Raw genomic sequence first — 13,645 nt, forward strand, 5'->3', positions numbered from 1 at the left:
GTTAAATTCAATTTATTATCTGAAATGTTTTTTTTTTCGAGTGGTCATTTGCCAAATTGCAATCGAACTACAACTCCCAGCAGCCCTTGCGGCGACTGAGTCCGCCGAACGGAAAAGGCGGAGTTGCAGCAACATGAGGGAAAATAAGAACATGTCTGAGTCCCCGTCTCAAGCGGGAAAAGAAGTGCCGCTCAAGAAACATAAGCTAAGCAGTGATGAAAACAGTAACCCAGATTTGTCAGGGGATGAGAACGTAAGTGCTCAACTGTTATTCCGATTCTCCACAGGTGTGACTTTTAATCGTGTTAGCAGTAAGCCAAGTTAGCAACCTTGTGCTAAAGTAGCCGAGCATAAAAACCTACTAGCTTGACTCCTTCCTTTCGCAAGTAATAAATAGCAAATTAACTGGAAGTTTCACTGAGTTTACTTATTTTGTCTCACAGAAATATATCAAAAAACAAAACGGCTTGCGTGCGTGTTGACCTTGAGAGACTTTTTCTGACGTCTGTTCTTGTTCTATTGTTAATCAAATTAACATCGATGGTAGCTGTAGCACTTAGCATAAGTTAATACAGGAGTCAATGCGTAGAAGAAAAGCTAACAAACACCCTGTTATTAGATTTATAAATCACTGAACTTGACTGACTTGAATGTAATGTCAGTAGTCATTGGGCATTTCCAGTTCTGTTTTATCCCAGGTCATATCTGCCCGATTTAATTCAAGTACTTTATGTTGAATACTATTTTATTTTTTAGGATGATGCTGTCAGTGTTGAAAGTGGCACCAATGCAGAACGCCCTGACACGCCCACCAACACCTCCAATGCCCCAGGTAGGAAGAGCTGGGGCAAAGGCAAATGGAAATCCAAAAAGTGCAGATACTCCTTTAAGTGCGTCAACAGCTTGCGGGTGAGATCATACGCTCAAAGTCATTTTGGACGCCTATATGCACTTTCGTCAGTTTTGAATTCCTGCAAGAACTTGAATTATTCTTGCAGGAAGACCATGGTCAGCCTCTCTTTGGAGTCCAGTTCAACTGGCACAGTAAGGAGGGAGACCCATTGGTGTTCGCCACAGTCGGAAGCAACAGGGTGACCGAGCGGTTCTTGTTTGAAAAGATGACCGATGAACAGTACAGTGAATCCCTTCACCCATGCTAATCGAGAATCTTGAATATTTTACTGGACTTTTCATCATCTGATTTGGACTGACCAGTAGAACCAGTAAAATGCAAAATTTGTATTCTCTAATTCCAAGCCATGAATGTGCAGGGGTTCACTGTACTTGGTTACTAGACTTTGCTTAACCGATACCGTCTGTTCTCCAGGTCACTCTTTATGAATGTCACTCTCAAGGAGAAATCCGACTCCTGCAGTCGTACGTTGACGCCGACGTATCCTTCGCCATCGTGTCGGGCATCAATTTGCGTTTTCCGTTATGTATCGCCTCACCGGTTCAGATTTTCTTGACTGAAGCCATGCAAAGGCAGATGAGAACTTCTACACGTGCGCCTGGACCTACGACACCAACACCAGTCACCCCCTGCTGGCTGTTGCCGGGTCGCGGGGAATCATCCGTATTATCAACCACATCACAATGCAGTGCATCAAGGTTGGTTTTCTTTTAATTGGTAAAGGCACAAGTTGGTAAAACTTTTGTGTTGTTTCGCTCAGCACTACGTCGGTCACGGGAACGCAATTAACGAGCTGAAATTTCACCCGAGGGACCCAAATCTTCTCTTGTCGGTCAGCAAAGGTACGGTTTTATGAATAAAGAGTTGTACGAATGTAAAATTTCAATTTCTTTTATGTGTGTCTGCAGACCACGCCCTTCGTCTGTGGAATATCCAAACAGACACGTTAGTGGCCATATTTGGAGGAGTAGAAGGTCACCGAGATGAAGTCCTGAGTGCTGTACGTTTCATGGTCGCACACGATAATAACCATGAACTCATTTTTTATTTTTTTTCATTTTTAATCCCGCTGCAGGATTTTGATCTCCTGGGTGAAAAAATAATGTCATGCGGGATGGACCACTCCCTCAAACTTTGGCGAATTAACTCGGAGAGAATGCAGAAGGCCATCCGTGGATCCTATGAATACAACCCTTCAAAGACCAACAGGTAACGCCAGAAGAAGGAAAAAAACCACAGCATCCTTTTTTTTTTTTTTTAACTGTTTTTTTTTTTCTTTTTAGGCCTTTTGTGTCACAGAAAATCCACTTCCCTGACTTCTCCACACGAGACATCCACAGAAACTACGTGGACTGCGTGCGGTGGCTCGGCGACCTCATTCTTTCGAAGGTACAAACTCATCCACGCGGATGAGTCGCGTCGCGCTTACCCGCTCTCGCGTGTCTTGTAGTCGTGCGAAAATGCCATCGTGTGCTGGAAACCTGGCAAAATGGAGGACGACATCGATCGCATCAAGCCCAACGAATCAAACGTCACCATTCTCGGACGCTTCGATTACAGCCAGTGTGACATCTGGTATATGCGCTTCTCGATGGACTTCTGGCAGAAGGTGAAGCACTGTTATGTTTTTATTTTTTACAGAGGATAAAGAATACATGGCTGTGAGTAAATTGTCTGTTTTGCTCCACCGGTTGACATTGCTACTATTCATTAGCCTGTCTATGGCCTTTTGCATTATTTGTTAGCGTTAAGCTAAGTCAAAGCTATTTTGTGGGTTTTTTTGCGTTATTCATTTATGACCTTGTGGTTGTCAGATGTTGGCCTTAGGAAATCAGGTGGGTAAGCTCTACGTTTGGGACTTGGAAGTGGAGGATCCACACAAAGCCAAGTGAGTTGAATGGACTAATTAAAAAAAAAAAAGGCAATTTTGCATTTTAAATATTCAATATTTTTTTGTTTTCCAGGTCCACCACACTCACACTCCCCAAATGCACGTCGGCCATCCGTCAAACCAGCTTCAGCCGCGACAGCAGCATTTTGATCGCCGTGTGCGACGACGCCTCCATCTGGCGCTGGGACCGACAACGCTGAACTCTTCCCGGCCAATTCAACAGGCTCCTTTTTAGTTGTTCTTTACCTTTCTTATATCAACTGTAAACATTTTCTTCCATTTCTATGTGACGTTTTAAATTTTCCTGTTTTGTTGACATCATGTTCAAATAGAGTACATTTAAACTTAAGACACTTTGCGCAGTCCAAGTGTCCAAATGGTTACTCGGTCATTTCCGGAATCATTAGGAGGCGTCAAACGTATTCCGGTAAAAAACTTTTCATTTATGTAGTTAACCTGTAAGAAAATGAGAAATGATTTTACTCTGTAGAGTTGTTGGATTTGAGTGTACTGTATTTGGACTTGAATAAAATTATTTTTATATACAACTTGCTTAATTTGGTTGAATTGGTTTGGCAGTGATGGGACTCGTTGAAAATGGCTCATTGCAACAATTAGATTTTTCAGGTAAGTCGTTAGTTTCGATCCCTTCGAAAACAGATTCTACATTAAATATTCACCATTAAAAAGTAATAGAATCACATCAGATTAGGAGATGCATGGTATGTTAGTTTGCTGAAGATGAGATGAATAAATATATTTATTTATTTTTAGTTTTGAGGTTGTTTTTTTTCCCCCCCAGAATTATCTCTTAGCTCTTTACTGCGGTCGGTGAGACCACCGGTAACGCGCTGCGACGACCAATTTCAAAATAAAAGCTTAAACAGTCGGAGCCCGATGATTTTAATAATGTAATAATTTTGTAATTCCACAAATTAATCCTATTCTCTAATATTTGTTTACCGCCTCTGTTTTGGCAGGAAACAACCAGTTTGCCAAAAATGTCGCCGGAGTCACCCTTGAGGATGTTGACCGCTGAACCCCGATTGTCGCTCTTATCAGCACCGCCGCAGCTCGGCGCTCGCTTGCTTGCTCGCGCCATCACGACTGCGGACTTTTGCCCTTTCTCATTGCCAGATAAAAACACAGCACCGGGCCGCTACGCCGGAACAAGTGGGACATGTTCGCCACCAAGTCGCCCAAAAGTCTATCCAGAGATGGGTCCGCCGACCAAATGTGCATGGTCGAGAAGGAGCGCGTGCACGCTTCAGACCAACAGGTGCAGGTAGGCCTCCCGATCCACGCATTCTTCTCCGCTGCCAAACAAACGATCATAATTTTGCACACTTCCGTTCTATCAGCATTACGGAATGGAGTAGAAAAGGAAAAAGTCAAATACAAAGTCATTTTTAGTCTTTGTGTAGTTTTATTATTTGCGAAGCAATTCCGAGTTTGTGTTGACAAAAACATCACAAGAAAATGCACGCTTTAATAAATGTAAATAAAATAAACCTTTAGTGACGTCACACCCTAAACATTACGCACACTAAACACGAGTGAAAGACATAATTTCCAATGTGTATTTTTGTGATCAATAAGTTATATTCTAAGTGTGCATATTAATGAATGAATGAATGAATGAATGAATGAATGAATGAATGAATGAATGAGTGAATGAATGAATGAATGAATGAATCGTGCACTGATTTCTCACACACTACAGCGGTGCAGCAAAGACACCAAAATATCTCTGGCAGATGTGAATTGGCTTTGTTTACTCCAGTCGGAGATGCACTTTGGACAGGAAGAGTCCTTTTGAACAGGAGTGTTTGTCATTCAACTTGGAAAAAAAAGACACTTTGCAGCTTTTTATGGTTCAGTGCAAATGTACCAGCATTCCAATAAAAATATTTTTTTTGTGGGTAAAGGGATTTACTAGGTCGTACAGTAATGGAGCCCAGCAGCAAGGCAAGCCAATTAGAGTTATTTGAGGTGACACTGGCTGACTTTAAGCTGAGTCACATTACAAATCATGTGATTCACCGGTCTTGTGGTTTAATAGGTGTTTTTTTGGGGGGGGGGTTAAGTCAGCACACTTTTTTTTTTTTTTAAGGGAGGGCTGTTAGACCACTGATGTCAAATTAACAGTTCCAGGAAATGTGGGTACAGTGGCTCAAAGTCGTACACTCAAGTGGTGCTAGTGTTAAGTTAAAATAATCTTTTTAATCTTTTTATTCTATTTATTTATTTTATTTTATGCACTGATCAGCTGACACTTTTAAAATTTCGTTGTACAAGTGACACAATGACAATAAAGATCTATTCTAATAAGGTTCAAGTCAAAGTAAGAAAAAAAAACCTGAAATTATTAGAAAAAAATAAATTATTAGAAAAAATCAATAGAAGTCTTCAAACAAATATGTGAGGGGAAAAGGCAAAGTTTCTAACCTGGATTTGAAAACATTTACATTCCAGTTGTCTGATTGGATGATACTCTAACGTACGTGTGTCATCTTTGCAGCGAGGTCTTGACAACTTGGCTTATGAGTATGGCAGCCAAAGCGAGCTCTCCCCTCCACTCAGAACTTCCTCAGAAACTTTTAAGCTTCTGGGCCTGGCCCCGGATCACCCGCTCCACGCCGTGGTGGAGAGCAGGATCTCCAGGCTGAGCGGCGTACTGGCTGTGAGCTCGGTTTCCCCGAGCCGGCTCACCAAGGTGGACTACTCGAGCTCCGTGATCACAGCCGCAGAGATCGCCCAGGAGCTACGCCGGATGGGCTTCCACGTGGAGTCGGGGGTGTGGATCGGCGTGGACGGCATGCGTTGCCAGTCCTGCGTGGAATCCATCGAGCGGCATGTCGCCGCCCTGCGTGGGGTTTCTCACGTTCGGGTATCTCTCGAAGAGGGCGCGGCGTTGGTTGCGTTCCAACCGCTTCACGTCACACGGCAAGAACTGAGGGACAAGATTGAGGAGATGGGATTTGGAGCAACTTTACTACCTGATGATCCATCTGCAACCATCAGCCACTGGCAGAGTGATGGAACCCAAACCGTGACTGTCTGGATAGGAGGAATGACCTGCAACTCCTGCGTGCAGTCCATAGACGGGAAGATCTCTCAGATGACGGGGGTCCGCTCCATAGAGGTTTCACTCAAAGAAGAAAAGGGAACAATCACCTTTGACCCGGGCCTGACCGGACCGGAGCAGCTTAGGCTAGCTATCGAGGAAATGGGCTTTGACGCATCACTCCGAGGTAGGTGCACGAGACAAATAGTGGAAATTATCAAATGAAAATACATTTGTATTAAATTAAATTAAATTAAATTAAATTAAATTAAATTAAATTTATAGAACTTCTTTACTGGTCCAGCCCACTAGACATCAAACTAAATCAAGGCATTGAATGTCACGGCCATGTTAGCTTCACGTCGGCTACCATGGAAACCAAGCAGCCATGTGCCCTCTCCAGTCTAACGTGAAGGGCTCTTGTGGGGGTCTTTCTTCTAGGATTAACGTCAGCAGCAGCTTGCCAAAAAAAGTGAAATTAACAACAGCGAGGTTCAACCCAGTTTTAAAACCATTTTATTGCTTTTTCCAACTTAAATCTGGCTTTCATAAAAAACGATTGATGTTGAACTTTTAAACGTGAAGATGAAGCCTTCATCCATGATCATCATTTCGCTTATCAGAACCAGCCCAGACTCACCAAGCGATCGTTAGCCGTGAACTCCCCGAGCTGTCGGACCGGTCTTGTAAAACAGAATTAAGCAACGGCACCGGATGCCATTCCACTTCCGCACAGCAGTCGACGGGCACCAAAGAGCAAAAGTGCTTCATCAGCGTGAAGGGAATGACCTGCGCCTCGTGTGTGGCCAACATTGAAAGGAACCTACTGAAACACCGAGGTGAGTTTTCCCATCTAGAAAAAGGAAATTAGCTCATGACACATTCCTATGACCTTTAACCTCCAGGGGTCATCTCAGTTTTGGTGTCACTGATGGCCGGAAAAGCCGAAGTGAAATACGACCTGAACGCGATAGATGCCCCTGCCGTGGCTCAGCTCATAGAGGATTTGGGTTTTGGCGCCAAGACCATCGAGGACAACGCTGTCGCGCACGGGAAACTGGATCTCACCGTGAGTGGATTTCAAACAAGACGTGAACTTTTCTCGTTAGCGTTCCTCCCCTCCGTTTCCAGATAACGGGAATGACGTGTACGTCGTGCACCCACCATATTGAGTCGAAGCTCGGCGCAACCAAAGGGATCGTTGGCGTTTCCGTAGCCTTGGCAACAAAAACGGCAAACATCCAGTTTGACCCGGATGAGCTAGGAGCTCGAGATATCATCAACATCATTCAGGTGGAATTCTTTCTCGGAAATCTTGTTGGTTATATCTTAAAGGTGGTTTCTCGTTCCAGAATCTCGGCTTTGAGGCCACTCTGAAGAAAGCGGGCTATAAAAGCAATCTTGACCACACAGAAGAAATCCGACAGCAAGTATCTCATCAATTTTTGGTCCCCGCAAACGGAATGAGGTCATTTTTGGGCAAAATAACACGTGGGTTTTCTGTAGGTGGAAGACCTCCTTTCTTCTCAGCCTGCTGTTCGGCCTGCCCGTCATGGGCCTTATGATCTACATGATGGTGATGGACAGCCAGCACCAGCAGCATGGAGGAACCATGCCGGAGGAGCAAAGCCTGCTGCCTGGCCTCTCAGTCCTGAATCTGACCTTCTTCCTGCTGTGTACACCGGTCCAGGTACAATGGAACCAGTTAGAATTTCTGTTTGACGTCTATAGCAGTCAATGGGAGTGAACGAGTTAATTTGTACCACATTTTATTTGAATCATAAATGAAAAAAGAAAAAAATTATTAATGTAATATATATATATATATATATGCATTGTTGCTATTATATTTTATTGTTGGTACTTGGGGGCTTTTATGAGGTGGTAATAATTTATGCGCAAAACTTTGCTGGTCTTCATCTTGAAGTCTTTTTTGAACTGCCGCGATTTTCTGGGTCTGGTTCCACGGCAGGTCTTCGGAGGCCGCTACTTCTACATCCAAGCGTATCGCTCTTTGAAACACGGCACGGCCAACATGGACGTCCTTATTGTGCTGGCCACCACCATCGCTTACGTCTACTCTTGCGTGGTACTCGTCGTGGCTATGGCGGAGCGAGCCGGGCAGAGCCCAGTCACCTTTTTTGACACGCCGCCGATGCTCTTTGTGTTCATTGCGCTGGGCCGATGGCTGGAGCATCTTGCCAAGGTAGGAAACGGACAGACGGACATTTTGCCAACAGATAGTAAAACCTAAAGAGCTAATCGAATAGGTTTTAAACAAATTTATAATTAAATATTTCTTTCTTTCTTTCTTTCTTTCTTTCTTTCGTTCTTTCTTTCTTTCTTTCTTTCTTTCTTTCGTTCTTTCTTTCTTTCTTTCTTTCTTTCTTTCTTTCTTTCTTTCGTTCGTTCGTTCGTTCGTTCGTTCGTTCGTTCGTTCTTTCGTTCTTTCTTTCTTTCTTTCTTTCTTTCTTTCTTTCTTTCGTTCGTTCGTTCGTTCGTTCGTTCGTTCGTTCTTTCTTTCTTTCTTTCTTTCTTTCTTTCTTTCTTTCTTTCTTTCTTTCTTTATTTATTTATTTATTTATTTATTTATTTCAAAATTAATTCAATAAATAATCTACCAGTCACACGGAGCAAAACATATTTATTTATTTATTTGTTTGTTTATTTATTTATTTATTTCAAAATCAATTCAAATAAATCTACCAGTCACATGGAGCATAACATATTTATTTATTTATTTATTTATTTATTTATTTATTTATTTATTTATTCAAAAATCAATTCAAATAAATAATCTACCAGTCACATGGAGCATAATATTTATTTATATTGATTGATTGATTCAAAATTATTTTAAATAGATAATCTACCAGTGACATGAAGCATGGCGGCTCGGTGGAGCAGTGGGTAGCACGTCCGCCTCACAGTTAGGAGGGTGCGGGTTCGATTCCACCTCCGGCCCTCCCTGTGCGGAGTTTGCATGTTCTCCCCGAGCCCGCGTGGGTTTTCTCCGGGCACTCCGGTTTCCTCCCACATCCCAAAAACATGCTTGGTAGGCCGATTGATCACTCCAAATTGTCCCTAGGTGTGAGTGCGAGTGCGAATGGTTGTTTGTCTCTGTGTGCCCTGCGATTGGCTGGCAACCGGTTCGGGGTGTCCTCCGCCTACTGCCCGATGACGGCTGGGATAGGCTCCAGCACGCCCGCGACCCCCGTGGGGACTAAGCGGTTCAGAAAATGGATGGATGGATGGACATGAAGCATAATATATTTTTTTATATTTATTTATTGTTTCAAAATTAATTCAAATAAATAATCTACCAGTCACATGGAGCATCCCCATGACAACGGATTTGTTGTTTGTTGACAACTAGAGCAAAACCTCAGCAGCTTTAGCCAAGTTGATGTCCCTGCAAGCCACCGATGCCACTGTGGTCACCATGGGACCTGACCACTCCATCATCAGGTGCGACATCAATAAATTCAAGTTAATTGATTCATGGATTTAAAAAATGGAACACGATCTTGGTTACGATACTTCGCTTTACTCTCGATCAGTGAGGAGCAGGTGCTGGTGGAGCTGGTGCAACGCGGCGATGTCGTCAAGGTAGCTCCAGGAGGGAAGTTCCCCGTCGATGGGAAGGTGATTGAAGGAAACTCCATGGCAGATGAGTCTTTAATCACAGGTCATTTATTCATAGAGATTATAAATTGGTGCCCTTGTCACGACATAAAAATTGCATGTTCTTCACACCTCCATTAGGTGAGCCAATGCCTGTAAGTAAGAAGGTGGGCAGCCCGGTGATTGCAGGCTCCATCAACGCTCACGGCGCTCTTCTTGTGGAGGCCACCCACGTCGGTGCAGACACAACGCTGTCACAAATTGTCAAACTGGTGGAAGAAGCCCAAACATCTAAGGTCAGTCAATGTTTAGACAATTTTTAGACGTCCATCGGTCATAACGTTAGGCATTAACAAGTGCTAACTTATTAAACTTATTATTGCTCAAGATACCTTGTTCTGGTGTGTTGTTTAGTTTTGTGCCGCTAATTTACTCTCGGCTTCCGGCAGGCTCCCATCCAGCAGTTTGCTGACCGACTTAGCGGATATTTTGTTCCCTTTATCATCTTGGTGTCTCTGCTCACTCTTGTGGCGTGGCTTGCCGTCGGCTTTGTCAACTTTGACATTGTGAGGGAGAATTTCCCGGTAGGTGTGTCGGCCATCATATTCATGTGCTGTGGTATATAATTTAAAAAAAGTGTGTGCAGAGTTTTTATTTTTATGTAATTTTTTAAAATTTATATATATATAATAAAATAAATAAAAAACAATTAATACATATATATATATGTATATATATGCTTATATACATATATATATATATATATATATATATATATATATATATATATATATATATATATATATATATATATATAATAAAATAAATAAATAAAAAACAATTTAAATAAAAAAAAACTCGGCATAATTTGAGTTCTTTTGTCGCCGAGAGGTGTGTACATAGAGGTTTATTTATTTTTGTTTTTAAATTTATATATATAATAAAAAAAAACCTCTACACAATTTGAGAGGTGTGTACAGAGAGTTTTTTTAATTTTTGTTTTTAAATTTATATATATATAATAAAAAAAATAAAAATAAAAAAAACATCTGCACAATTTGAGTTCTTTTGACGCCGATATGTGTGTGTACAGAGTTTTATTTATTTATTTATTTAAATTTATATATATATATATATATATATATATATATATATATATATATATATATATATATATATATATAATAAAAAAAAACTTTGATTAAAAAAAACTAAATAAAAAAACCTCTCTGTACAATTTGAGTTCTTTTGCCGCCGATCTTGACGTGCTGTGTTCTTCACAGGCTTACAACGCCGACATATCCAAAGCAGAAGTCGTCATCCGTTTTGCCTTCCAGGCATCCATCACTGTTCTTTCCATTGCGTGCCCCTGTTCCCTGGGGCTGGCCACCCCCACAGCGGTAATGGTGGGCACCGGGGTAGGAGCGCAGAACGGGATCCTCATCAAAGGAGGCGAACCCTTGGAGATGGCCCACAAGGCAAAGCCCATCCGTCCACTCGCCGTTCTCCAAGCAGCTTCCGTGACCGTCGCTTTCGCTTCAGATCAATGTGGTGATGTTCGATAAGACGGGCACCATCACTAACGGCGTGCCCCGGGTGACACGTGTGTTGGTGCTATGGGAGATGGCCCGCATGCCTCTGAGGAAGATCTTGGCAATCGTGGGGACGGCAGAAGCCAGCAGTGAGCACCCACTGGGCATCGCCGTCACCAAGCATTGCAAAGAGGTGAGCTTTGGCACCTTCTCTTACTTTTCAAGATCAAGTTTTACGAAGGAGCTCGTGGTTTTCGCATGCAGGAGCTGGGTGCAGATGTTCTAGGTTACTGTCAAGACTTTCAAGCAGTACCCGGCTGCGGGATCAGTTGCCGGGTTTCCAATGTGGACCACCTGCTGCCGCCGCAGAGTGAAGAGCGGTTCCTGTTGCCGGGGGCAACCACAGATGAAAGCGGTCCAGCGGAGCTTTCACATGCAGGTGTGTCATCTTTCAGGTCCGATGGCTCGGTTGATTTACGACAGAATATAATCAGTCTTCTCGGATCCAGGTGAGGTTTTGTGTTACTCTGTCCTGATCGGGAACAGAGAGTGGATGAGGAGGAACGGCCATCATGTCGGAGCGGACGTGGACGCCGCCATGTCCAGCCATGAGACAAAGGGGCAGACGTCTATCTTGGTGGCCATAGACGGTGAGCCAAAGAGGAACACGCTCATCGTTACGGTAGCGAACTATCGTCATCAAGGTGTTCTTTGCAGGCGTGCTGTGCGCCATGATCGCCGTTGCCGACACGGTGAAGGCGGAGTCAGCCTTGGCGGTGCACACCCTCAAAAGCATGGGCATCCAGGTGGTCATGATAACGGGGGACAACAGACGAACAGCCAAAGCCATCGCCGCACAGGTGCAAAAAAAAATCGTCAGCGTTCAAGCCCCGCCTCCTCGCTCACCTGTCAACCGGCGCTAGGTGGGGATCAAGAAGGTGTTTGCGGAGGTGCTGCCTTCGCACAAGGTCGCCAAAGTACAGGAGCTCCAGGAGCAAGGCTTGCGTGTGGCCATGGTGGGTGACGGCGTTAACGATTCGCCCGCCCTGGCGCGCGCCGACGTCGGGATCGCTATCGGCACGGGCACCGACGTGGCCATCGAAGCGGCCGATATCGTTCTCATCAGAGTGGGTGACGTCCCGCGTCCGGTTTCTTCCCGACCGTGCCGAGCGTTGACGTGGTTGTTCCGTAGAACGACCTCCTGGATGTGGTGGCCAGTATCGAGCTATCCAAGAAGACCGTGAGGAGGATCCGGATTAATTTTTTCTTCGCCGTTATCTACAACCTCGTCGGAATACCTGTTGCTGCAGGCGAGTATATGATCGGGATATGTTTTTCTCAGTCTTGACTTACGAGGAGCTTGGGCCGTCTCGTCCGCTCACTGCAGGCATGTTCATGCCGCTCGGTCTGGTGCTCCAACCCTGGATGGGCTCGGCCGCAATGGCCACCTCGTCCCTTTCCGTGGTGCTCTCATCGTTGCTGCTCAGATTGTGAGTCCACGATGAGTGTGTGTGATTTCCTGAAGCACTGATGAGATGTTTTGGGCAGATACAAAAAAACATCAGTGGAGGCGTATGAGGTCAGAGCAAGAGGCCTGATGCGGAGTCTTCAGTCTTCACAGATCAGCACGTTCCCGAGACTTGAAGGCCACCGGCGCAGTCCGGGTCCTTCCACTGAAACCTGGGAAGAGCACAACACCAATGGTACACTAGTTTTATAATATTTATGTAAATAAATCTTTTCCAAGTAAGATTGCGTGATGTGGTGCGTCGGTGAGAGCAGTCGGGTGGAATAGCGGAACGGTGGAGCATGCTAGCGTGTCTGACTTGATCCTGAAAGAATGTCGGGTTGCATTTATTATTTATTTTCATCTTATTAACGGTGGAAAAATAGACTAATGGAAAATAGGAGGAATCACAACTGACAATTGTATGAATCTGGGATACAGTTAAAAAAAATTCGGGCAACGTTTAGCAGCTACTGGTTTTGATTTTTTTTTGTTTCACTCTTTACTGGTTGATGATAAAATGCAGAAGAGCCAAAGATTTATTGAAAGTATTTTGCAGATGTAATTGGAATCATGCCACTGTTGACTGATTCCGCAACATCATCTTTAGTCAACGCTCCAAGCACCTTACTGTAAAAACCCTGAGTGTGTAGATACTGTTTGTGGATATACGGTGCAATATATAAATATGACACATTTATTTTACATCATCAGTGTAAGAGCCTATCAATGAAATTAATGGTGTGGAGCTATCCTCGTGTAGGTGTCAACTTAGAAAATATGCCTGCGCTGTACTTGTATCTCTTATTTAGGGCTTGCTTGAGGATGAAATAAGTCCATTTTAAAATATATATAAAATAATTATATATTTAAAAATATATATTTTTAATTTTTTAAATATATATAAAATAATTATGTATTTAAAAATATATATTTTCTCATAAAAAAAATTATAAAATATTTTTTTATATATTTAAAAAATACTTTTTTACATATAAAGCACATCAATTTTTCTCAATTTCATGCACATTGTTATACTAGACAATATATATTTTTAATTTTTTAAATATATATAAAATAATTATATATTTAAAAATATATATTTTCTTAT

At 43.0% G+C, this 13,645-nt stretch overlaps 2 protein-coding genes across 2 annotated transcripts; both read left to right on the plus strand.

Annotated features, from left to right (window-relative positions):
• Positions 1 to 91: 91 nt before the first annotated feature.
• On the plus strand, positions 92 to 3,352 carry eed (embryonic ectoderm development). Its single transcript, XM_049753285.1, has 12 exons — positions 92 to 253; positions 757 to 909; positions 999 to 1,091; positions 1,328 to 1,393; positions 1,486 to 1,611; positions 1,674 to 1,755; positions 1,822 to 1,913; positions 1,989 to 2,122; positions 2,197 to 2,302; positions 2,364 to 2,522; positions 2,728 to 2,801; positions 2,878 to 3,352. The coding sequence occupies exons 1-12, from the start codon at positions 134 to 136 to the stop codon at positions 3,002 to 3,004; spliced, it is 1,332 nt and encodes a 443-aa protein (XP_049609242.1). The 5' UTR covers positions 92 to 133; the 3' UTR covers positions 3,005 to 3,352.
• Positions 3,353 to 3,817: 465 nt separating this feature from the next.
• atp7b (ATPase copper transporting beta) lies at positions 3,818 to 12,777 on the plus strand. The gene is made up of 21 exons (XM_049753186.2): positions 3,818 to 4,089; positions 5,326 to 6,058; positions 6,495 to 6,710; positions 6,777 to 6,940; positions 7,003 to 7,164; positions 7,224 to 7,297; positions 7,378 to 7,561; positions 7,844 to 8,077; positions 9,248 to 9,339; positions 9,432 to 9,559; positions 9,637 to 9,791; positions 9,945 to 10,079; positions 10,779 to 10,973; positions 11,038 to 11,220; positions 11,292 to 11,466; positions 11,537 to 11,677; positions 11,745 to 11,887; positions 11,951 to 12,154; positions 12,220 to 12,337; positions 12,415 to 12,517; positions 12,576 to 12,777. The coding sequence occupies exons 1-21, from the start codon at positions 3,985 to 3,987 to the stop codon at positions 12,745 to 12,747; spliced, it is 3,816 nt and encodes a 1,271-aa protein (XP_049609143.1). The 5' UTR covers positions 3,818 to 3,984; the 3' UTR covers positions 12,748 to 12,777.
• The last annotated feature ends 868 nt before the right edge of the window (positions 12,778 to 13,645 follow it).

Source organism: Syngnathus scovelli, chromosome 2, assembly GCF_024217435.2.
Source record: "Syngnathus scovelli strain Florida chromosome 2, RoL_Ssco_1.2, whole genome shotgun sequence".
In the NCBI taxonomy this organism is placed as follows: Eukaryota; Metazoa; Chordata; class Actinopteri; order Syngnathiformes; family Syngnathidae; genus Syngnathus; species Syngnathus scovelli.